The sequence below is a fragment of the Elephas maximus genome, chromosome 5 (assembly GCF_024166365.1).
Source record: "Elephas maximus indicus isolate mEleMax1 chromosome 5, mEleMax1 primary haplotype, whole genome shotgun sequence".
NCBI lineage: Eukaryota > Metazoa > Chordata > Mammalia > Proboscidea > Elephantidae > Elephas > Elephas maximus.
This window is the reverse complement of record NC_064823.1, coordinates 83,784,596-83,808,848: the sequence shown is the minus strand read 5'-3', so window position 1 is coordinate 83,808,848 and position 24,253 is coordinate 83,784,596. Positions and strand designations below refer to the sequence as shown.

Genomic DNA, 24,253 nt, shown 5'->3' with positions numbered 1-24,253 from the left:
GTGATCTTATAGGAGAGAGTAGAGCTGCCCCATAGGGTTTCCAAGGAGTGGCTGGTGGAATTGAACTGCCAGCCTTTTGGTTATCAGCCAAACTCTTAACCACTGTGCCACCAGGGCCATTATTATTGTTCATTTATGGAAAATATTTCATTATTATGAAGCTCTATAAAGGTAGACCCTGAAGTCCTTATGGGAGAACGAGGCCAGAAAGAGCATTCCAAACACAAGTCAGAGTCTTTTTTTTTTTTTTTTTTTGATACCACGTATCGCACAAAGAAGAGCCCTGGTGGTGCAGTGGTTAAAGCGCTTAGCTGCTAACCAAAAGGTTAGCGGTTCCAACCCACCAGATGCCCCATGGGAGGAAGATGTGGCAGTTTGCTTCTGTAAAGATTACAGCCTTGGAAACCCTATAGGGCAGCTCTACTCTGTCCTGTAGGGTCGCTATGAGTCAGAATCAACTTGGCGGCAGTGGATTTGCATTCTCTTTTGGTTATCACACTCAGGGCTTCACATTTAATGCTTTAAATCAGTGCTTCACAAACACTGGCATGGAAAACTTGTTAAAACACAGATTCCTAGCAACACTACCCCTTCATTCGGATTTATGAGTTTCAGCAGGGCTCAAGAATATTTCTTTTTTATCTTTTTTCATTGAGATATAATTCACATACCATAGAATTCACCCTTTTAAAGTATAGAATTCAGTGTTTTTTAGTATATTCACAAAGTTATGCAGCCATCACCACTATCTAATTCTGGAACAGTTTTATCATTTAAAAAGAAAACTCTCTATCCAATTAATAATCACTTCCGATTTCTCTCTCTCCAGCTCTTGGCAATCACTAATCTTTCTTTGTGGATTTTCCTATTCTGGATATTTCATATAAATTGGATCATACAATATGTAACCTTTTGTGTCTGACTTCTTTCACTTAGCATTATGTTCTCAAAGTTCATCCATGTTGTAGTATGAATCAGTACTTACCTACTTTTATGAGTGAATAATATTTCACTGTATGGATATACCATCTTTTGTTTATCCATTCTCCAGTCGGTCAACATTTAGGTTGATTCATTTTTTTTTTTTTTACTATTGTGTATACTACTACTATAAACCTTTGTGTACAAGTTTTTGTGTGGACATATGTCTTCAATTCCCTTGGGTATATCTAGTGGAATTGCTGGGTCATATGGTAACTCTACAGTTCACATTTTGAGGAAATACCAAACTCTGTTCCACAGTGGCTGCATCATTGCATATTCCCACAAGGAATGTATGAGCGTTCCAATTTCTCCATAAACTTGCCAACGTTTGTTATTGTCTGTCTTTTTGATTATACCCATCTCAGCGTATGTTAAGTGGTATCTTGTTGAGGTTTTGATTTACATTTTTCTAAGGATTAATGATGTTGAACATTTTTGTGTGTACTTATTAACTATTTGTATATCTTCTTTGGAGAAAGGTCTGTTCAAATCTTTTGCCTACTTTTTAATTGGGCTGTTTGTCTTTTTATTGTGTTGTAAGAGTTCCTTATATATTCTTGATAGTAGATGCTTAACAGATGTATAATTTTCAAATATTTTCACCATTCTGTGGGTTGCTTTTGTATTTTTTTGATAGCGTCCTTTGAAGCACAGGAGATTTTAATTTTAATCGGTTTAGTTTGTCTTTTTTTCCCCCAGTTGGTTGCTTGTGTTTTTGGTATCATAAGTGAGAAATCTTTGCCTAATCCAAGGTCACAAAGAATTAAACCTATGATTTCTTCTAAGAGTTTTATAGTTTTGGCTCATATATTTAGGCCTTTATAGACCCATTTTGAGTTAATTTTTTATATGATGTGAGAGAGGTCCAACTTCATTCTTTTGCATGGGGGATATCCAGGTGCCCCAGTACCATTTGTTGAAAAGACTATTCTTCCCCCGTCTTAACCGTCGTAGTAAACTTACCAAAAATTTATTGGCCATAGATGTATGGATTTATTTCTGGATGCTCAATTCTATTCCATTGATCTATAAGTCTATCCTTATACCAGTACTGCATAGTCTTGGTTACTGTAAATTTGTAGTAAGTTTTGAAATTGGGAATTGAGAGTTCTCTTACTTGGTTTTTCTTTTTCAAGACTGTTTTGGCTATTCTGGGTCCTTGTATTTACATATGAATTTTAGATCAGCTTGTCAAGTAGACAGTCTTTTTAACTCCCTGAACCTTATAGGCATAGCAGAAGGCATATGCCTAGACATTTAAGATTTTGGTGCATAGTTGATACAGGTTCCTGTGAGGTCATTGGCTGAATCTACATTTCCTTTAGTTTACATAGTATCATAGACTGACTTGTGTCTCCAAAAAATATGTGTCAACTTGGCTAGGCCATGATTTCCAGTATTGTGTGGTTGTCCTCCATTTGGTGATCCGGTATATTTATCCTATGTGTTGTAAATCCTAACTTCTATGATGTTAATGAGGCAGGATTAGAGGCAGTTATGTTAATGAGGCAAGATGAAATCTACAGGATTAGATTATATCTTGAGTCAATCTCCTTGAGATATAAAAGAGAGAAGCAAGCAGAGAGGAAAGGGACCTCCTACTACCAAGAAAGAAGAGCCAGGAGCAGAGCTTGTCCTTTGGAACCAGGGTTCCTGTACTGAGAAATTCCTAGACCCAGGCAGGGGAAGACTGAAGACAAGGACATTCCCCCAGAGCCAACGGAGAAAGAAAGGCTTCCCCTGGAATAGATGCCCTGAATTTGGACTTCTGGCCTCCTAAACCATGAGAGAATAAATTCCTGTTAAATCCACTTGTGATAATTCTGTTATCACAGCACTACATAACTAAGACACATACAAATATTAATTTTGAGCATTAATAAGATCTTTTATCAGGATGAAGAAAGAATGAGATTTTTCCAATAAATTCATCGGCTCATGACCTAGCATACCATGCTCCAAGGAAAGCAATCACAAACACAAACTGGGAAAATGTGTCCAAGACTACTCTGCAAGTGTGAACTGACAACAACCTCCTCTCTTACCTCTGTCTTTACCAGAGCTGAGTCAGACACAGGTGAACCTAGGTGGTTGACAGTCCTATCTGATTGTAACTTCAGTGTGTACTATAGATCAGATCATGGTAAAAAAAGCAATACTGAAGAACTTTTTCAGTAAATGACTGCTGTCACAGAAATGGTCAGAATGACATAATTTGAGCCAAAACAGAGGACAAAAAACTAGAAAGGGGCATTTGGGAAGAGTAAAAACTTAGTCATTCTAGGAAAACCAAAATTTTACATAAATAAACCAGAACTGACTTTTCCTCCAGTCATGCTATCTTTTGTTCTAGCAATATTACTTTATTATTTAACAATCCAGGAAGGGAAAAGAATTTGTAACTAGTACAAGTCCAATTTTGATTAATTATCCCAAAATGTTAAAAGACATCAAATGCAAATGTGAAACACGCCCATTAAATATAAAAACAGAGATATTCAATTAGAGCTTGTTAAATGTTGTGTACATTGAAAGAAACCTTAAATATTATTACAGTCAGCTATTATATTCTTGGGACAGGTTTATGTAGTGGGATAATTTACCAAAATATTAACTGGCATGTTCTCCTTTTGCCTCCCCATACAGTAGAGTAAATAGATTCCATTCAACATTGCCACTCTGAGAAAGACAGGTAACACCTAGCTTATACTGCAAGCCGTCCATACCCATTCAAGTGAGCACTATATATCACCTTTGCTGAGAAAGTATATACTTGCTTCTGTTTGTCACCATTGAAGACCTACTCTCTACAGCATTCAATATGTCATTCACTGAGCATCAGGAAGCAATGCCTATCTGTTCTGCTAAATTTTGTTCTGCTCCTGTCATGGATTAAATTGTGTCCCCCCCAAATATGTCATGTTGGCTAGGCCATGATTCCCTATGTTGTATGATCATCCACCATTTTGTCATCTGAAGGGATTTTCCTATGTGTTGTAAAGCCTACCTTTATGATGTTAATGAGGTGGGATTAGCTGCAGTTATGTTAATGAGGCAGGACTCAATCTACAAGATTAGTCAACTAGAGATTAAGTCAATCTCTTTTGAGATATAAAAGAGAGAAGCTACCAGAGAGATATGGGGACCTCGTACTATGAAGAAACAAGAGCCAGAGAATAGCATGTCCTTTGGACCCAGGGTCCCTGCCCTGAGAAGCTCCTTGACTGGAAAAAATTGATGGCAAGGACCTTCCCCCAGAGCCGACAAAGAGAGAAAGACTTTCCCTGGAGCTGGCACCCTGAATTCGGACTTCTAGCCTCCTAGGCTGTGAGAGAATAAATTTCTCTTTGCTAAAGCCATCCACTTCTGGTATTTCTGTTATAGCAGCCCTAGATAATGCAGATGGCTCCCTTCCAAAATATGCTATGTGGACAACTCCTCTTTCAAGGCCTCACCTAAGTGTAATCTAAAAATAGAAAGTAAAACCCTCCTAGAGGGTCACGGTAGTGTGGAAAGGTAAGCCTGAACATGTATATGGGTGGTACTGAATAAAAACTGTAGGGTCACTGTGAGTCGGAATCGACCCAATGGCAACAGGTTTGGTCTGGTTTTTGGAATAAAAACTAATTGAGATCTCCCTCTACCACAAGCCACAAGAGTATGTCACCCCACTTCTCTTACCTCTCTCTATCATACATACATGAACACACATAAATTTATGATGCCACTGGCAATGCTGCCCCTGGTTTTGGTTCTTGCTTTTTTTCAGATTTGGTTAAGCGTCATGATTGCCTGCAAGCCTTTGTTTTGGGGACAAGATTCTAGAAGTTCAATTCAATATGTAGTTAAAGGAAGTGGGGACAGGGAGGGGAAAGCAAAATATAGGAAGGAAGCATCCAAATTGGCCAATGCTGCAGACCATAACTGATGCACTAGTTACTCACCAGGTGTAGTGACAAGTATAGTAAGATTGTTGTCATTGTTGAGTGCCATTGAGTTGATTCCAACTCATAGCAACCTTAGTTTCCAGTAAAACCCAGGATTCAGAACCTGGACAGTTATAAAATTTGGAGACTACTGAGCAGACATAAAATAGCTGACTGTTGGAAAATTTCACCCTTTTTCATCATGTAATGACTTGGCATAATATTGATAGGCAGGAAGAAAATTAAATAAGCATAATTACATATACAATGAACACAATCTTTTGCCAGTGATAGAACTGAATTGAACAAGATCTAAGGCAAAAAAGAGAGAGTGACATTCCCCCTAGCAGCTGGGGCACAGATTTGGGAAACAAAAAGGCTAAATTGAACAAAGAAAAAGGAGCAGTTAATGTTCAGGACTAAGGTGCACCTGACCTAAGTCATAGTATTTTCAGTCACTTCATATGCATGTGAAAGCTGGACGATGAATAAGGAAGGCCAAAGGATTGATGCCCTTGAATTATGATGTTGGCAAAAAGTAACAAATATGGCATGGACTGGCAGAAGAATGAACAAACCCGTTTTGGAAGAAGTACAGCCAGAATGCTCTTAGAAGCAAGGATGGCAAGACTTTGTCTCATGTTCTTTGGACATATTATCAAGAGGAAGGACATCATGCTTGGTAAAGTAGAGGGTCAGCAAAAAAAAGGAAGACCCTCAACAAGATGAATTGACACGTGGTGACAACAATTGACACAATGGGCTCAAGCATAGCAACACTTTTGAGAATGGTGCAGGAAGAGGCAGTGTTTCATTCTGTTGTACATAGGGTTGCTATAAGTTGGAACTGACTGGGCAGCAACCTAACAACAATGTTTAGGTAAATCCCTAGACAAATGAATCCCCATGCAGAATGTATAAAACTGACTTTTGGAATCCATAAAGTCACTCTGTGAGACTCATCCTGAAATATCATCTTACTCAACTTCAATAACACACAGTAATATTAGTAATAATAACTTACCCATTAAAAAACTTTCAAAATCTTCTTTCCCTGGCCAAGTTGGAGTAACTCGTAGTGGACTTGTCCTTCTGCCAAAACAATTGAGAACTGAACAAAATATATGAGGCAAATTCTTTCAAGTTTGAACAACCAGCAGTGAAGGACTACAATCCTTGAGAGAATGGAAACACAAAATGTGAGCCCCTTGATCATTGTGACATTCTGTCTTGGGGTATCCTCAACCTGCAGAGAGGAGGAATTCAAATGGAGCTCAAGCAGAGCAGGCAGCTGAATTACTTGAAATTTTTGGGACAGAGTACTGAGGCAGATGGAGCTTTGCATGGGGATTTATTGAAGTTCCTTTGCCAACGTTTGGGCTATACTGGTATAGAGCGAGACTTCGTGAGGTCTAGAAAAGACAGCTTGCTGTGGAACTGTAGTTATGGGGGATGTTGGACCTCTGTCCCAGGAAGAGTAAAGAGACTTTGCTGAGTCCTCTGGCATTCAGGTGAGATGCCTGAGAAGCTATGATGTATGCGCTAAAGTAAAGGATACAACACTGTGGGACAGAATTCAAAACCAAATAGAAAAATAATCAAGCATGAAAAGACAAAATAATTTACTAGTAATGTAATGCTTTCCAGAACAAAAATCAACACCTTTTAAAAGATGACAACATTATCCAAACTCAAGGTAGCACACAGAATAGTTTGCATATAATCAAATATTGCTAGACATATATGAAGAAGCAGAAAAATATGTCCCAAAATCAAATAATAAGAGGTCATTTGAAATGGACCCAAGATAAACCAGATGTTGGAATTGGCAGGCAAGCATTTTAGAGCAGCTAGTACTAATGATGAAGATACCAACAATCATGAAGATGGCACAGGACTGGCAACGCTTCATTTTTAAGAAGTAGTAAAAAAGTCCAAATTATATCCAAGATTAGTAAAAGAAAGGAAATAAAATCAGAAATGAATGAAATGGCAGACAGATGAACAATAGACAAAATCATCAAAGCCAAACATTGATTTTCATAAATATTTATAAATTCATAGCAAAATTAATTATTTAAAAAGGAAGAGAAAACTGAAGTTACCAATATCATAAATGAAATGAGGCAATATAACTACTGACCAGTCATTGTTGTTAGGTGCCGTCAAGGCGGTTCCGACTCATAGCGACCCTATGCACAACAGAACAAAACACCGCTTGGTCCTGAGCCATCCTTACAATCGTTGCTATGCTTGAGCTCATTGTTGCAGCCACTGTGTCAATCCACCTCGTTGAGGGTCTTCCTCTTTTCTGCTGACCTTGTACTCTGCCAAGCATGATGTCCTTCTCCAGGGACTGATCCCTCCTGACAACATGTCCAAAGTATGTAAGACTCAGTCTCGCCATCCTTGCCGCTAAGGAGCCTTCTGGCCGCACTTCTTCCAAGACAGATTTGTCCGTTCTTTTGGCAGTCCGTGGTATATTCAATATTCTTCACCAACACCACAATTCAAAGGCGTCAATTCTGAAGCACTTACTAATGAAGATCGAAGACCACAGCCTTCAGTTTGGATTGCACCTCAACATAAGGAAAACAAATATCCTCACAACTGAACCAATGAGCAACATCATGATAAACAGAGAAAAGATTGAAGTTGTGAAGGATTTCATTTTACTTGGATCCACAATCAACAGCCAGGGAAGCAGCAGTCGAGAAATCAAAAGACGCGTTGGATTGGGTATATCTGCTGCAAAGGACCTCTTTAAAGTTTTGAAAAGCAAAGATGTCACCTTGAAGACTAACATGTGCCTGACCCAAGCCATGGTATTTTCAATCGCATCGTATGCATGTGAAAGCTGGACCAGTCATTAAGAGGTAAGTAAAGCAATATTATGAATAACTTTAAGTACAAAATTCAACAACTTAGATGAAAAATTCCATGTAAAACACAACTTCTGAAATTGACATTAGCAGAAGTAGAAGGCCGAATAGATCTGTAATCTATTAAAGAAATTAAATTCGTAATTAAAACCCTCACAAACAAAATTTCAGACTTAGATGGTTTCACTGGTGAATTATCTCATGATTATCTGAGTTGACTGGACTCACCTGGATGGTTCTTTTACTTCATATGGCTGCACTTGTAGTTATCTGAATCTTAACTGGACTAGAATGTACAAGATTGTCTCTTGCACAGCTATCAGTTGGTGCTAGCTTTCAGCTGGGAGCTCAGATGGGGCAACAAGCCAGAGGGCCTTGGTTCTTTTCCACGTTGCCTTTGCACATAGCTTAGGCCTCGCACAGCATAGTGGCTGGGTTCTAAGAGGAAGCATTCCAAAGACAAAGGTGGAAGGTTCAGATCTACTCTCACAAATTACACAGTATCACTTCCGCCATGTTATATGGATTAAAACCAATCACAGAGCCAGTTCAGATTAAAGGTTATAAAAATAGATTCCACAAACGAATAAGAATGGCAATAAATTTATGGCCATCTTTTCTTGCCACAACAAAAAGCTTTATATAGTAATGCTTATAACCACTTTATTTATAATATCTAAATTATAAGCCAAAAATTGAAAATTACCCAAATGCCCACCCACAGGTGAAATGAATAAACACTCTTATAGTTTGCACAATTGAATACTTCCCATCAGTAAAAAATAATGTACTGCCAATATTTTGGTAGAAAGTCAGCGAAAATGATGGAAACCCTCAATGAGATGGGCTGACACAATACCCACAACAACGAACTCAAACATAACAATTACCATGAAGATGACACAGGACCAGACAACATTTTGTTTTGTTATACATTAGATCACCATGAGTCAGAGTCAACTGGACTGCAACTAAGAACAGCAATAACAACCAATATTTACAGTAGCATGGATGAATCTCAGATACATTATGTTGAGCAAAAGATACCAGGCACAAAAGAGTACATATTGGGTGATTCCATTTATATAAACTTGCAGAATGGGCAAAACTAAAATCACAATAGTAGTTTCTTCTGGAGAAGAGAGATTGAATGGAAAAGAGCACAGGTTTTCTGGGGTGATAAAAATGCTCTATAGCTTGATTACAGTGAGGTGCTTACACAGGTGTTTTCATTTTTCAAAAATCAAACTGGACAGTTAATACCTGTTCATTTTACTATGTAAATTTTTCTTCGATTAATACATATATGTAAATTTGAAAATTTTAAAACATTTTCATACCATCCTGTTTATTCCTCTCAATAGTCCTAAGGGGAAGAAAGCTGCTTTGGTTTTTTCATTTAAAGATAAATTGTTTAAGATCATACAAAAAGTGAGTGGCATAGAAATAACTTGAATTCAGATAAAGGAAGAAGTTAAGGCTTTGGAAAATTTTTTTTCCTAATTATTGCCTTAATTTAAGTAATGGTTTTATTTCTAAGCCACCACAGAAAGCTAGTGGATATAATTTATCTAACACTTTCACAGCTTTCATTTATTGCAAAGAACTAACTTGCGAATAGTCACACTGTGGCACATAACAGCCTGTGGTCTATTTCTAGTATATTAGCCACTACTATATTTCTCTTTTCTGTGACATAATTCCTGGTCATAGCAGCCATTAGTCTGATTCTCAAATTCAAATTAGGGAAAAATAAAAACTGTTTTCTATGGACATTCTGTTCCAAAGAAAATGGCTTTCAGTCTGGCTTACTAATTCTGAATTTTTGCAAACCAAAATGATTCAAAGTAAAACATTCCATCAATTTGCTCTCCAGGGTGAGCCATGTTTTAAAATCCCAGCTGGTTAGTAAGGCATTCACAGACCATCATTAGCCAGAATTTCTAGGATTCTGTGACTTTTAGCTTGGCATTGCAACACCTCTTATGTCAGCGAGACCAATTTCTTAATTCTCATTTCTTGTGAAAATAAGACTTTAAAAATACATGAACGTAGTCATTATCTTGGAATACATTAACAGATTTAATGAAATAATTGGTGGCAAGGAATTAAATGTAAGACATACTCTATTCACATTTTTTTCTTCTAATCCTTGTTTTTTTGTTTGTTTTTGTTTTCTTGGTGGTGGTAGTAACCGTGGTAATGGTGGTAGTGGTGGTGATGTGTATGTGTGTATGCCTGTATATGTGTGTTCTTTAAGTTGCTATTGTCTTGGATACTTATCGAATGTTAGATCTTGGCTATTTCCTCAAGTAGTGGCAAGGGAGGCAAAAAGAGGGTTTGAATTTTTTTTTTTTTAAAAGGAGCATAAATAATTATACACGTACAAATGCATCACAGCTATTCCTATAAAAGCAGCAATTAACACAGCTTGAATATATATTAAATGAGAATGAAATATATTTTGAGTCTATGTACAAGAACATTTCTGCTTAAAAAAAAAAATCAACACAAGATGTGAAAGCAATGGTGGCCAGGGCCACATAAACCAGAGACTCCATCAGTCTGAGACCAGAAGAACTAGATGGTGCCCAGCTACCACCAGTGACTGTTCTGACAGGAAACACAACAAAGAATCCCTGATGGAGCAGGAGAAGAGTGGCATGCAGACCTCAAATTCTAGTAAAAAGACCAGACTTAAAGGGAGACTAGAGGGATCACAGAGGTCATGGTCCTGGACTCTGTGTTAGCCCAAAATGAAAACCATTCCTGAAGCCAACTCTTCAAAGATTAGACTGGACAGTAAGACATTAAATGATATTGGTGAGGAGTGTGCTTCTTAGCTCAAGTAGACACATGAGACTATGTGGGCAGCTCCTGTCTGGAGGCAAGATGAGAAGGCAGAGGGAGACAGGAGCTGGTTGAATGGACACAGGAAATACAGGGTGGAGAGAAGGTGTGTGCTGTCACATTGTAGGGAGAGCAACTAGGGTCACATAACAAAGTGTGTGTGTAAGTTTTCATATGAGAAACTGACTTGAATTGTAAACTTTTACTTAAAGCACTATTGAAAAAGAAAGAAAGAAAGAAAGAAACAGTATAGTAAATGGCCATTAGTAAGTGCAGGATTCCTTGAAGGACCTCTGCAGTACCATAGGGATGTCTTCTCAAAGTTATCTAAGATAGCTAATGCTAAAAAGATATTTTTATTTATTTATTTATTTATTTTGCTTAGCTCAGACTAAATTTCTGAAGAAAGTATTGAATGCTTCCTATTTCTGAGAAGTCCAAGGCTTTTGGCAACAGTTAAAACTTTAATCTTCATCTCTTTTTGTTTTTGCCTACATAACACCTCTTGGTGCCAACAAAAACACTCTGCAGGCTATGCAAAATTGTGGGTAGCTACCCTACTCACCCAGAAGATGGGGAGGAAAAGCCTAGCTATGGTTAACTGAAGCCCCAGCTCAGGACCCAGCACAAAGTACAGGCCCAATCAAAGTTCACAGAATTTACTCCTTTCTCAAGTCAATTTAACCTAAAAAGAACAAAAAGGGAAACTGGAGAATGGGCAAAAGGGAGGAAAACATTTCTGACATTTCATAGTAAAGCTGGGCTACTTGAAGCAAGCTTATTCCCTGAATGATGCTACTTCTTCACAGGACTGCCAAGTTCAATGTGGAAAAGAGAGAGGCTGCACTGACATTGTAATGTTAACCCAAGAGTTCCAGGATTTTTCCTTTTCTTTTGCATGCAAACAGTAACTCTATCTTCCACTTAAGCCCTTATTGTCTTCCTTATAGTGATATCCTTGATGTGCTTAACCCGATAATGGTATGTCTACATCCTTAATTACTGTAATCATATAGCATTTCTTAAGGGCAGTATAAAGAGTAGTGCATAAGAAGGAAAATAGTACCTTAGAAAAATATTTGAAAAGGCCTATGCCATTTATTAGGAGTCCCTGATGGCATAAATGGCTAAGCACTTGACTACTAGCAGAAAGATTGGCAGTTGGAATCTACCCAAAGGCACCTGGAAAGACAGACCTGGTGCTCTGCTTCCAAAAGGTAACAGTAGAACACAGTAGAACAGTTCTACTCTGCACACATGGGGTCGTCATGAGTCAGAATCTACTCGACAGCAACTAAGAACGACAATGCCATATATATTGTATCTCATAATTAAAGGCCTCTCTGATTTATTGTAAGAGATCAATTTAGAATGATGGTCTCACTCTATTAACATTCAATACGGCATTACTTAATCAGAGTTTTCTTTTGTCAACTATTTCCAGAGAGTTCTATGTCACAGGAAGTATGTAGTTTGGTTGAAACTTTGGTTGTATAATTTTCTTTCTTCCAATAGTAAATGTTCTATTGGATTTTGAACCTTCCTTTGAATGGTTTAAATCCCAAAGACTAAGGATATCACTTGAACTTCACGTAAGAATAACCAAGATACAATTTCTAACAGGGAAAGCCAGTTCAAAGTAGGAAAATTCAAATGATTAACGACAGCAGTCCTGTCCTTTCCTCCTTAACTTTAAGATCCACTTGTAATTTAAGAAGCACGGTAAGATAAAAAGTTATTGTTATTAACTATCACCAAATAGGAAACCCTGGTAGCATAGTGGTTAAGAGCTATGGCTGCTAACCAAAAGGTCGGCAGTTCGAATCCACCAGACGCTCCTTGGAAACCATATGAGGCAGTTCTACTCTGTCCTATAGGGTTGCTATGAGTCGGAATCAACTTGATGGCAGTGGGTATCACCAAATATTCATAAACTGCTTGCTACTAAACTTAGAATTTGTGGGAGGTTGTGAGAAATATAAGCCACTACCATTGATTTTAAACAGTTTTTGCTCTGTTATTCATAAGGTTGCTATAAGTCTGAGTCAATTCAACACCAACTAACAACAACAACAACCTTACTAAGTGAGGAGTTCCTGAGTGGTGCAAATGCTGATGGAAAGGTTGGAAGTTCAAGTCCACCCAGAGGCACCTCAGAAGAATGGCCTTGTGATTTACTTCCAAAAAATCAGCCATTGAAATCCCTATGGGGCACCAGTTCTACTTTGACACACACGGAGTCACCATGAGTTGGAATCAATTTTACAGCAACTGGTTGGGTTTTTTTTTTTCTTTTTGGTTTGTTTATTTAAAAATTGACTTCGGAGAGACGAAAAGCAAAATAAAGGAATAATTAAACACTGCCTTGATGTACTTATTACAAGTATATTTGTTCTAACACCAAAGGTAAAAGAAACATGTTTCAGGTGACTGTGTCTGAAAAAGCCTTCTCAGAGAGGGTGGAACTTTGAACTGGGTCTGGAAGAAAGAGAGGGATTTAGAAAGCAGGCACTGTCAAACTGGGTGATCTGGAATTCTCTATGGCATTTGATATGATTGTGGCCTCAAAGGCCAAGAGTGAATAGACTAAGGATTTCAACAGCCTAAAATATGGTTGTTGAGCAATGCAAATAAAGTGGTTAACCAGATTGCAGAGAGCCATGGGTGTTTGGCAGGGACTGTAAGGAAAGTGGTTTATAATCTTGGAGCCATTAAAAATGTCTTTTGGCAGATTCTCTAGCACCTGACTTCCAGTCCTGGATTTTGTACATTTTAACCTTTTCTCTGGCCTTACTTTCTCAAGCTAAAAAAAAAAAAAAAAAATGGGGAAAAGAGAATTTCACTTATCTGCCTCAAAAAATCAATGTGAGGCTCAAGACATAAAGAGCATGAAAGTGTTTTGGCAGCTGCAAACCATTAAGAAAATTTCTGTTGCTATTACATTTTTTTTATTACATTATTCTGTGGTATAATGACTAAAATTAGATTGCTTTTAACAAACAGTAAATCTTTCAGGCTGCCAGGACATCATTTGATGGGTTGTTTAACTATAGTAGGAACAAAAATAACACAGTGATTTTCATATGGAAAATAGCTTCCCTTTAAATTGGGAATAAAGGAATAATTATTTTTAAAGAGCTCTGCCTACAGTGGTTCCTGGTACTGTCATTCTCAACTTCAGAAGGTCTTCGAACTATCCACTTCCCTAACCTGTCTTTGTACAAGGCTTAAATCAGAGATGCCTAAACAGAAGCTAGACCTGGGCAATGGGCCAGAGTGAATTCAATGGGAAGCCAGATTAAATTACTCACTGCTTCCTGATGAGGTTGAGCAACTCAACAGCCCATTTCTAGTGGGGCCTTTCTATTATCTGCTTGCCAGTTGGTAAAGCATCCCCCCACCCCACCCCATTCTATGAGTTGATTCAAAGTGCAAATCAGATGAGGCACACACATGTATAAAAATATTGGGTGGAACTGGCATTCGCATCCCATGACCCTTCTCTGTTCTTAGCATATATGTGCCAAAACGAATTCAGTGGCCGCTTACATTAAAAAAACAAAAACAAACAAAACAAATTGGAATTAACCTAAAAAACACAAATGTTTAAAAGCTCAATAAATCTATGCCTCTAATTTTTTTTTGTGTGTGTGTGAATTTTATCATAGTGCAGTTTAGTTCCTGTGGTTAAGTTTAATTGCCCAAGATCTTTAGTCATATTTTTTAAGTTTGTTCTTATTCAAATCAAGGATGCTTATCTTTTGTCTTTAGATACGCCTTAATCTCTAAAAAGTCAATATAATAACTCTACAGACTGTTTTCCAGAGATTACCACTCCCCAGGAAGATGTAGGATTGCATTAGCTGAGTCTGGTCTGATGCTGATGGTACTAGGAAGCTGTGAAGAACAGAGGACTTCCCATTTAGCTTCCCACAAATTGAGAACCAAACTTCCCAGCAGAAAATCCCTTGAGTTTCCTTCTGGACTGAAAGTTCTAAAGATCTATGACACTTCCTTCTCTCTCAGCAAAGGAGGTGATGTCTAGTCAAGGAAGATGGGTGGGGAAGTTAATATAATTCCCCACAGTCATGGAGGACAAGGAAAAGAGTTTTGTTATATGACTGGTTTCTGATTGCCACCATGTTTACCAGTTACCTTTGCTAGCAACCGTGGGGACATGAGTCTTGAAAACAATCCAGAAAAGGATCTAGTTAGACTTCCACGAAAGGAAGTCCATGTGCTATTCCAGTATTATATTCAAGCCTGCCATGAAGTTAGAGATGTGGACGACCTGGCCATCAAACCCACTTTGTTCTAATTCTTCCAAAAAGAAGAGAGAGTTGGGAGAGGGAGAGGGAGAGGAAGAGGGAAGCTACCAGCCTCAGGGGGCAGCTCGGAGGTCACCTGAGACTAAAGTAGGCCTGTGAAAACAGACTTGGTCACCTGGATTCCAGGAGCTTGTGTGTGAACCTTGCCTGGCAAAGAGGTTGTTTGAAGGAAGCCAGAATGAGTGCCGTCACCTGCCAAATTGGTTCAAACTCCTAGCCCTTTCAAGACCCAATTATTTTCTCCTTTGAATTTTTTTTTGATACTATGTGTTTTCACTAATGAAGGCATGTTGATTAAAGGATGAATTCAGAATTTTTATTATGAGTTACATAATTTGATACCCATTATCGGGGACCCCATGTGTCCCAGCCGACCTCGGACAATGTAAATCCTGCTGATATGAATCAGTGATAAAACTGGAGTTATTTATTTTTATTTCTTGAAAATTTACAAAACATGAGGTAAAACATGACAGTACTTGGCAATGCCTGCCTATATATTTTCTTCTAGTCTCCTTCTTCTTAGCGTTTTTATTATTTTTCACAAAACTTTTCAAAATGTAATACAGTGCATTCTTACCGCAAAAGCAGTACTTACAGTCCAAATAAATAAAGCCAAGGGATTTTTTTAATCTCAGAAAAATTACCACTCCAATGCATTCTGCATTACTGCAAAAGCAGTACTTACAGGCAAATAAATAAAACTAAACGAATCTGAATCTCAGGAAAATTACCCCTACTATGTATTTTTTTTGTGGAGCCCTGGTGGTGTAGTGGTTAAGTGTTATGGCTCCTAATGAAAAGGCTGGCAGTTCAAATCCACCAGCTGCACCTTGGAAACCCTATGGGACCCTGCTCAGTCCTATAGGGTTGCTATGAGTTGGAATCAACTCAGTGGCAATAGGTTGGTTGTTGGTTGGATGTATTCTTCATTATAACAAAAAAGCAGTACTAATAGCTATGAAGCAGAAACAGCTGCCCTGGAATACTGCAGAACTGCTCACAGCAGTGCATTCCACCTGCTACATGTGGAAGCAATAATTGGGCCCTAATATTTAATATTGAATGTGGAAACCTTGGTGGCTTAGCGGTTAAGAGCTGCAGCTGCTAACAAAAGGTCAGCAGTTCGAATCCAACAGGAGCTCCTTGGAAACCCTATGGGGCAGTTCTACTCTGTCCAAAGGGTCCCTATGAGCTGGAATCTATCCCACAGCAATGGGTTTTACTATGGGATGTGGAAACATTGGCGGCATAGTGGTTAAGAGCTATGGCTTCTAACCAAAAGGTTGGCAGTTCAAATTCACCAGGGCATTCCTTGGAAACCCTATGGGCAGTTTTGTGTTGCTATGAGTCAGAATCCACTCGATGGCAATGTTTTTTTTAAATGTTGAATGCAGGGTAATAGTTAACTTCCAGGAATCCAATCTCTTTTGAAAAATACCACTGCAAAGGCATTATTCACTGTTCAGAGGCTAGAAAAGAAGGAAGCCAGTAACACCTGGAAACAATGAATAGTGTAAAGGAGAAAATGGCCACTATGACTGAATGAAGACTGGTGATAGCTTTTTCTTGTGATAAGCACGTTCTCACGAGAACACATGAACTAGGACACATAGTTAGGAGGCTTGTCTCACAGAAATAAAGGCAAACTTGTCAAAAGTTTAGAAAATTCACACATTTGTGAGGTTATCACCTAAGACAGCGCTCAATCTACACAAAAATGAGGCTTCCAGTAAGGATTTTTGAGTTTCATGCATTTCAAAAGGCTCCCACCTTGAGGCTAAAAGTGTTCAAATCAGGCTACCCCTTTCCAAAGAACTCCAGAGACTTATTAACAAGCTGGTGGGATATTTACCCGTTTGCCTCCTACCGGGGCTCCGAACTGGCTCAAATACCCACCGTAGCTACAGCTAGCTTGGCCTCTCTGGCATTGCTTCATCCCCTGCTTTCTAGCAAAGACGGTGACTTTTTCCAGTTCAATAGTGTATTAAACTGCGGGAAGCGAGGCGTCATCTTCCAGGGCAATGTGCTCAGTGATACTCGTTTTCTGAACCGCTTTTGTTATACTACAAGCACAGAGTTTCCAGTAAGCCGGCCTGGTTTTGGAACCCGTTCCTGGACTTCAACTGGGAGCTGAGACACGTTACCATGTTATTTGGGATTCTAAAACTGGCTGAAGTCCAGGGAATGGTAGACTGATGGCAGGAACCTAGAAATGACCCGCCTGCAAGCAGGAGAGGAAACGCTTTCAGGTTAAAAAAAAAAAAAAACCACGGTTTCCATTACCTAAACTATGATAACAACAACAATAATAAAAGGGTTCAAGACGGTCAGAAATTTTTTTTTTAAGTCAAACCTCCTGATACTTTGGCTCCAGCTTTTCTCTCTAGATGGAGACGAAGGGCACCTCCCAGAGGTCTCTGTCCCCAGGAGACGCTGGCCATCGCTAGCCTGCCGGGGATGTGGGGGAATGTGGGGCTCCCATACGGTGGCTCCTACCTAGGGCTCCTCCAAACGCCGCGGAGCCGAGCTGCAGCATCTGCCCAAGAGAGGGTGCAGTCAGCTCCTCCCAGTCACTCCCCTCCCCAACTCCAGCCGCTTACCGCCCCCCCCCACCCCCCACCACCACGCCCGCGAGTCCAGGGCATTTCGCAAGTATCCCACTCCAGAGTTTTCTGCCTGGAGGAAGGGGGTAAGTGCAGATAAAAGAGAGCCCAGAACACTTAGGGAAGCCACAGTGCTTCAAATCTCCGCGCTTCCTCTCGCTTGCCTCCAGCCTCCCGAGCCTGGGCTCCTCGCCACTCTCTGCTATGAGTCTCCGGTCCAGCCCCGCCGTCCGCATCCCCGGACCTTCGTGCTCGCTGTGCCTGCTGCTATCGCTGCTGCTGCTGCTGACGCCGCCGGGGCCCCTCGCCAGCGGTAAGAGCTCACCGCCCGCGGGAGGTCCCCGGGCAGCAGCCGCGCGTCCCAGCCTCACGCCGGGTCCTGCATCCTGGGCGCGGGAAAGTGTGCTTGCTAGAGAAGAGCTTTCCTAGCAACCTGCCCTGTAACAGTGTCTCTCTTTCTGCCCCAGCTGGTCCTGTCGCGGCCGTGGTGAGAGAGCTGCGCTGCATGTGTTTGGTCATCACCCCTGGGATTCACCCCAAAATGATCAGTAATCTACAGGTGATCGCCGCGGGACCGCAGTGCCCTAAGGTGGAAGCGATGTAAGTCCTTGCGCGCTTCGGTATTCACTGTGACCAGGGCAAGAGTGAAGTCGCCCAGCCTGGATCTTCAACCCCTGTGGCTCATGGGAGCATCCTATTTTTCTCTTTGCAGAGGCTACCTGAAGAGCGGGAAGGAAGTCTGCCTGGACCCAGAAGCCCCTTTGATCAAGAAAATCATCCAGAGAATTCTGGACAGGTACCTATCGCTTTCATCTTTGATCCTTATTCTCTTTATGGGTTCTGGCTGCCACATTCCAGACCAGGTTTAGAATAAAATGGCTGTCAAGGAAAAGAGGTGACGATTCAAAACTTTTCTGGAAAAACCTTAATCCAATCGTGCCTGTCATTGGCTAAGCAATTAAGCAGAATTCATTAATGAGATGCGTTTTTATGTGTACTCTTTGGTTTTGTTGATCTCTCTTTTTGTTGTTACCAAACGTTTTCAGCTCTGAGCTTTGAAAGCAGGATGGAATAGAGGAATGAGTGGAAATTGGTTAAGCTGATATAATTCTTTTCTCAACAGTGGAAAAAAGAAAAACTGATCAAGAGAAAGGACCAGGCAGTGGAAAAATCACCCAGTTTTCAGCAGATCGGTTTTCTAGAGATCTCCCACCGGAGAAGATGAAAAGCAAGAGTTAATTTTCCCCCTTCAGTCACCTTTTTCATGAATTTCCCACTTTGAGTAGGGGGGCAGTTTGTCCCTGCAGCGTTCTGCTAAGCTTATTAAGTATTTACCATAATATTTCCTATTTATTTTATCTGTTATGTTATTGAAACTTTTGGCAATTGACTAAATTGTGAGCCAAGAATCACTGGTTGTTGATCTTTCAACGTGTCTTGAATTGAAAGTGATTTTTGTATTTCTAGAATATAGTCCTTATAGTGTTACTGAAAAGGCTATGGATTTAATATGTAAATGATGTTTCATAAAATGTTGATGGAGCTAAACTGTAATCCTCACTCTTCTCATGACATGGATATTTTGGTATTGTTTCTTGGGGAAATGTATTACAGAACATTTTTACTCTTGACCCTGGGGTGCTGTTTAAGTCATATTGTGTTAGAAAGCTGGGTGTATCATACAGTTATCCATGTAGAATGTATTTCTTTATTTAGAATTTCTTAATGTTTAAGTTCTAAAAGGACTAATACATACTTTTCCTATAACTTTAGATATTTGATGTCTTCTTAGTATGGCATAATGTCATCATTTACTCATTAAACTTTGATGTTACATGCTATTTATTAAATGGAGACCCTGGTGGTGTAGTGGTTAAGTGCTGTGGCTGCTAATCAAGAGGTCAGCAATTCGAATCCACCAGGCACTCCTTGGAAACTCTATGGTGCAGTTCTACTCTGTCCTATAGAGTCACTATGAGTCAGAATCCACTCGACAGCAGTGGATTTTTTTTTTTTGATTTATTAAATGTTATATTAAGGGTACTACATTCTAGTAACTAAATATGTTTGGATAGATGAAGAAGCTAGGTAATAGGTAAATTTCTGATTTCTCATTTTTATAGAAATGCATTCTTTTAGATGGTTTTTAAAATAAAAGCATTAACAATGATCTGTACTCTGAAAGTTTTAAAAACATATTGAAACTAATTGAATATAAATCCATTATTTAGTCTTCCAATATAAACACAGCACTGCTAAGATTTTCTGGTGGTTATAGTGTGTCTTTTTAAAGCTTGGACATTTTGTTATAAAGAATTATATATGCACCACATTCACTGTATTAAAACGGCACTTTTGTGTCTTATTTGTTTATAGTACTTCCATTGTTCTTTAAGAAAAAAAATAAAAGATTTAAAAATTTCATTCATGTTGTTTCTTCCTTCTTATACTGTTATAATAAATGTTATTTATCTTTTATTCTGTATTACTGGAAAACTGGACTCAACTTCTCTCAGGCTAGCAGAGAGGACCCTCATTTCCCAATGTCATTGCATTAGTCCAACCTTTCTCCAAGCTCACTCCCCTTCCTGGTGCTCCTTCATACTTCTAGGAGCTTCTGGGTTTTTTAAAAAACACAAATGGACTAAGGCTTCTCCACCCTAAATCCTTTACTTACTATTTCCTAGACATGTAATAAGAGTTTTTAAGTGTGGCAAATGAAGTCCTGTCTTCTCAGACTCCTGATTCTGACTTCAGTTTCATTTCTCCCTCATTCTTTCTGCAGTGAGATGTCTAGTTCCCTAACTGGGCATATTCTTTCTTGCCCTTACGCCTTTGCATTTGCTGGGGACTCTACCTGGAAGATTACCAACCATCTGTCAGTTTGTCATACTGTGGTGGCTTGGGTGTTGCTATGATACTAGAACCTATACCACCAGTATTTCAAATACCAGCAGGATCACTCATGGTGGATAGGTTTTAGCAGAGTTCCAGACTAAGAATTGTGATCTACTTCCCAAAATTAGCTAATGAAAAGCCTGTGGATCCCAACAGAGTATTGTCCAGTGTAGCGCTGGAAGATGAGCCTCCTAGGTTGAAAGGCACTACACAATACCTCAACCATGGACTCAAAAAAAAAAAAAAAGAAAAAAAACCAAACCCAATGCCGTGGAGTTGATTCCGACTCATAGCGACCCTATAGGACAGAGTAGAACTGCCCCATAGAGTTTCCAAGGAGCACCTGGCGAATTCGAACTGCGGACCCTTTGTTTAGCAGCCGTAGCACTTAACCGCTACGCCACCAGGGTTTCCAACGATGGACTCATATATACCAAAAATCATGAAGATGGTGCAGAACCAGACAGCATTTTATTCTGTTATATGGAAGGTTGCCCTGAGTTGGAGCCTACTCTATGGCAACTAACAAGAATTACCAGAAGGGGCTTTATCCATTTTCTACCTGCAAGAGGAAGCTTATTTATCCTTCAGAACTCAGCTCAAACAATACCTCCTTCATCAAGTTTTCCTTCATTCCCATCAGAGCCCATGGTTTCCATTTTGATGTTCCTATAGCATCTTACAGATACTTGAATTATAGTAAATATCGCCTCCCTGCTAATTGTTCATAGCTTTTTTTTTTTATCTTTACCCTACTGTACTAAGAGCTCTCCCAGAGAATCAACTGTAGTTCATCCATCTCCACATCCCCAAAGCCTGGCATAGAATGTCTTAATTAGTGTTATCCTGACCCTCAGGTTATCAGGTAGTATCCTAAAAGCAATAACCTGGCACACAGTAGGTGTTAAGTAGATTTTAATTCCTTCACTTTCTTTTCTCCTTCTTTATAGGTAATAGTCTACAAGTAATCCAACAAGGGCTCTGGCGTATACAATTCTCTCAGCCTACAACGCCTATCCCTCACTTTCACCTGGCTAACTCAATCTTTCCTTTGGGACTCGGCTTACCTGTCACTTTCTTGAGGCAACCTCTCTTACCCTTCCCCCCCACCAGATTAAGGCCCCTTTTACGCCTCCTTTTCTTTTCCTTTGTAACATTTTCTCACCAACAGGACTATAGAGTAGCTACACATGTGATTGTTTAGTGTCTATGTCAACTTCAATGTAAACTACATGAGGGCAGGGACAATGCTTATCATGTCATCACAGTTAATAGGATAGTGCCTAGGACGTGTTGTTGTGTGCTGTTGAGTCAATTCCAACTCCTAGTGATCCTGTGGGACAGAGTAGAACTGCCCCATTGGGCTTCCAAGACTGTAAATCTTTACAGAAGCAGAATGCCACATCTGTCTTCTGCAGAGTGGCTGGTGGGTTCGAACTGAGAACCTTTTATTAGCAGTTGAGTGTTTTAACCACTGTGACACAGGGTTCCTGCCTAGGACAGAGCAGGTGCTTAAACAGATGATTGAGCTAGGCTAAACAATCCCCATTGCCTCTCCAGTATTAAAATTACAATTTCATTGAAATAGCCCATTCTTAGGAAAAGCAAGAAAAGGAAAGGAAGGAGATTAATCCTATCACTACGCACACACACACACACATCAATCAGATTAATATATTGTATATGCTAATATTGGAATGTATTTGTATATATTAGTATATGCTTAGTAATATATTATTAGCATATCTCTATTTGACCTAGGCTTTTCCATATTGTTTAATCACTCTCCTTAATGTGAAATACAAATCAGGTTAATATATGTGATATTATATTTGGGTGTTTATATATTAATATATCAATAAATATACATGTATGTATATAAATATATACATATGTATGTATGTATGTGTGTGTATATATATATATATATATATATATATATATATATATATATTTGGCCTCCTGGGTGGTGTAAATTGTTCAGTGCTTGGCTACTAACCTAAAGGTTGGCAGTTTGGACCCACCCAGAGGCGCCTTGGAAGAAAGGCCTCCGAACTACTTCCAAAAAGTCACAGCCATGACAATCCTGTGGAACACAGTTATCCTCTGAAACACATAGGATTACCATGAGAATCAACTTGACAACAACTATTTTAATACATACATGGACAGAGAGAGAAACCTAGAGTAGATTCAGAGAGATGGGTTTGCTGACAGTTTTTCCAGCACAATATAGAAAAGCACAAAATACTTCTGCCCTTTCAGAAAGTTCTTATCTACAATGATCTCTTTCTGCTTTCTCAAATAATATTTTATTTCTTTGAACCTATTTCGACCCATACTGACCCTATAGGGCAGAGTCGAATTTCCCCATAGTGTTTCCAAGGAGCAGCTGGTGGATTTAAACTGCCAACCTTTTGGTTAGCAGCCAAACGCTTAATGACTGCACCACCATGGCTCCTATGAGTTATGCACTGATCCTTGGGAAATACTAAAAAGTAAATTACCATGAATGTTTGAACTAGAGATTTCAGTGTTTAAAACAATCCTCAACTTGTCATATCAGCCCCAAAATACTGCTGAATAAATGAAAAAAATATTAAATGCTCTTTGTAGGGGTGAATTATGTGTTCCCTGAAGAAACAAACATTAATATTTTTATTACCATTCAAACTCTTTGTTTTCCTAAGAAGCAAGATTTTATAAGTTTAGTTTGTTCATAGACCATAGGAAAAGGCCTCATTTTTTAATATCCTTGCAATACTAGTTGCCATGCCCTCTCTACAATTGACCATTCTATAAAGAAAATAGATTACAGTCTATTACTGGAGTTTAATCCATACAAGGACCTCAGTGAAGGCTACTGCTCACCACCCTATTACTAGCTGTCACTAGAAAACTCAAGAAATAACACATACGGGAAAAATTAACGTCTTCTAGGTATATGTCTAGAAGTACAATCAGGCTGCTCCTTAGAAGCACATTATCACGAGGGCCGAGTCCCTGGGGAAGGACATCATGCTTGGTAGAGTAGAGGTTCAGTAAAAAAAAGAGGAAGACCTCGATGAGATGGATTGACACAATGGGCTCAACCGTAACAACAACTGGGAGAAGGGTACAGGAACAGGCAGTGTTTTGCTTTGTTGTACCTAGGGTTACTAAGAGCTGAAACTGACTCGATGGTACCTTAAAACAACAAAAGGTATATGTCTTATAATTTCCTCATTAAAAAAAAAAAGTTGCTGCCAAACTGATTCCGACTCATGGTGACCCCGGGCATTACAGAGTAGAACTGCTCCATAGGGTTTTCTTGGCTATATCTTTATGAAAGCAGATTGCTGGGTGGGTTTGAACTACCAACCTTTATGTCAGTAGTCAAGAGCAAACCATTTGTGCCACCTTCTAACCCTTAAACACTGTTTTTACTTTGTTAACCATCTGAAACTTTCTCATCTATGAAATCATTGGCAACTGAACAAGTGGTCAGCTAAAATTCACTGTGTTACAGCCCCACTTCAGGCAATTTTCAATGCGTAGTTAATGACCTTCATTTTACCAGACTTCCCTACTTGCCTCTGGGTGTGATACATTCACATAATCCCTCAATTCCTGAAGGTATGACAAGACCTATGATAAAATATGACTAGTGGTTTTGTTTTTCTAAGGAAGAAGATTGCTGTGGGTAACTCTCATACTGTATACAACTTCAAAAGTCTTTCCTGAACTGGAAATATCAGACAAAATGAAAAATATACCAGACAGAATGGGCACCTGGGGTT

At 39.2% G+C, this 24,253-nt stretch overlaps 1 protein-coding gene across 1 annotated transcript; it reads left to right on the top strand.

Moving 5' to 3' along the window:
* The first annotated feature begins 17,628 nt into the window (after positions 1 to 17,628).
* CXCL6 (C-X-C motif chemokine ligand 6) lies at positions 17,629 to 18,972 on the top strand. Its single transcript, XM_049886027.1, has 4 exons — positions 17,629 to 17,889; positions 18,044 to 18,176; positions 18,289 to 18,372; positions 18,700 to 18,972. The coding sequence occupies exons 1-4, from the start codon at positions 17,781 to 17,783 to the stop codon at positions 18,716 to 18,718; spliced, it is 345 nt and encodes a 114-aa protein (XP_049741984.1). The 5' UTR covers positions 17,629 to 17,780; the 3' UTR covers positions 18,719 to 18,972.
* Positions 18,973 to 24,253: the final 5,281 nt, after the last annotated feature.

Excerpts from the sequence above, each read along its gene's own strand:
- CXCL6 (XM_049886027.1), top strand. The coding sequence starts at position 17,781 with ATGAGTCTCCGGTCCAGCCCCGCCGTCCGCATCCCCGGACCTTCGTGC. Across the intron at positions 17,890-18,043 it reads GCCGGGGCCCCTCGCCAGCG|CTGGTCCTGTCGCGGCCGTG; the intron begins GTAAGAGCTCAC and ends TTTCTGCCCCAG. Across the intron at positions 18,177-18,288 it reads TGCCCTAAGGTGGAAGCGAT|AGGCTACCTGAAGAGCGGGA; the intron begins GTAAGTCCTTGC and ends TTCTCTTTGCAG.